This window comes from Bradysia coprophila, unplaced genomic scaffold (genome assembly GCF_014529535.1).
Source record: "Bradysia coprophila strain Holo2 unplaced genomic scaffold, BU_Bcop_v1 contig_24, whole genome shotgun sequence".
Lineage (NCBI taxonomy): Eukaryota > Metazoa > Arthropoda > Insecta > Diptera > Sciaridae > Bradysia > Bradysia coprophila.
In genome coordinates this window covers 3,529,885-3,531,307 of record NW_023503501.1, presented here as the reverse complement: position 1 = coordinate 3,531,307, position 1,423 = coordinate 3,529,885, and the positions used below count along the sequence as shown (strand labels likewise).

Below are 1,423 nucleotides of genomic sequence, written 5' to 3'. Positions count from 1 at the left end.
TTAGTTCAATTAATTGAAGTATATAATTCACACAGCAATGACTTTGCACTGTAAAATTTTCATACTATCGAACGTATTGTGGCTAACCGCTGCACTTAGAACGGATGATGTAAGTGAAGTAGAAGTACGTATTAAATAGGTGTCAAAATTTAACAAATTTTTCGTAAATTCAGTGGCCCCCTCAATTGATTATTGACATGTTCGCCGATAAGTTACATCAAATAAGACAATGCCAAGATGAGCATAATATTGATGCGCGCACATTAATTGAATTTGAGGAATCTTCTGATTTGAAAAATTTACCAAATGATCAGTCGTTAAAATGCTTCATGTTATGCACATACAAGGTATTTAAACTTGTGGTTCCGGATAGTCCAAAACTTCAATTAGTGGAATTTTTTGGTGCACTTTCTACCTTGGAATATGACGCTCGAACCATTTATTTGAAAATGGCGTCAGGGTGCAAGTTACGGTCAAAAGATATGTGCGAAGCAGTATATCAAGTCAATGTTTGCATGAAAAAGAATTATAATGCTTACTACTATTTAGTGGATGGTTCGGATTTTTGGATTCAAAGAGCAAAGGCAAAGAGTTCAAATACTAATAATAATGTCACGCTAGTAAGTGAAGCAGTTTCACCGAGTGAAACATGAACGATTCGTTATAATTAGGTTACGAAGAGTAAAGACGCATCGTCAAGATAATTTATCAAAATTATGGCAACAGAAATTGCGATTATGAATCAGTAATTCGAAAGTATAAAACCATTTAATGTACTCAAAATCAATAATTTCAAGTTTTTTTTCCACAATTTTTTGTAAAAATAAATTTGGTGTGATTTTATGTTTCTCCTGTTTTAGTAAAGAATGAATAACATATAAAAGTGAGAGACATTAAATCAATGCAGGGCGGCATGTGATTTTTCTTCAGAAAATAGCAGAAAAAAGTGATCAAATTTGCCGAAATAGTTGGTATTCACATTGATTTATAAAAAGTGACCGAATAGTGAAAAAAAACAAACTCTAAATCGTGAATTTTGAGCACACGCTTTCTCTGTAGAGTTCGTTCAGGAACTCTTCGTTAAATTTCACTAGTGACGATTTTGACACACTTCTTTCATATAAAATATGTCAAAATCTTCACTTTGGGTATCGAATTTTTAGTTCCTGAACGAGTTTTAAAAATATTGGAAAAGGAGCACGAAACTCGTTTATGATTTATTGATCAATTAGAGACAAAGCCTTTTTCTATAAGACAAAATGTGATTGGGCAAAGCACCTAGCAGGGCAGTAGAAAAAAATTAAGTAGTACTTTAATCGAAGTATGCGATTATTTCCATACCTTTTTTTCATAATGTCATCGCAAAATTACCATTAAGGCTGCTAATGGTGTTATTGGTATCAAAAAACTACTCTATTTGACG

General features: G+C 32.5%; 1 protein-coding gene across 1 annotated transcript; it reads left to right on the top strand.

The window, feature by feature from the left end:
- Positions 1 to 1,148, top strand: LOC119077924. The gene is made up of 2 exons (XM_037185305.1): positions 1 to 109; positions 174 to 1,148. Exons 1-2 carry the CDS (start codon positions 38 to 40, stop codon positions 651 to 653), a joined length of 552 nt encoding a protein of 183 aa, XP_037041200.1. The 5' UTR covers positions 1 to 37; the 3' UTR covers positions 654 to 1,148.
- The last annotated feature ends 275 nt before the right edge of the window (positions 1,149 to 1,423 follow it).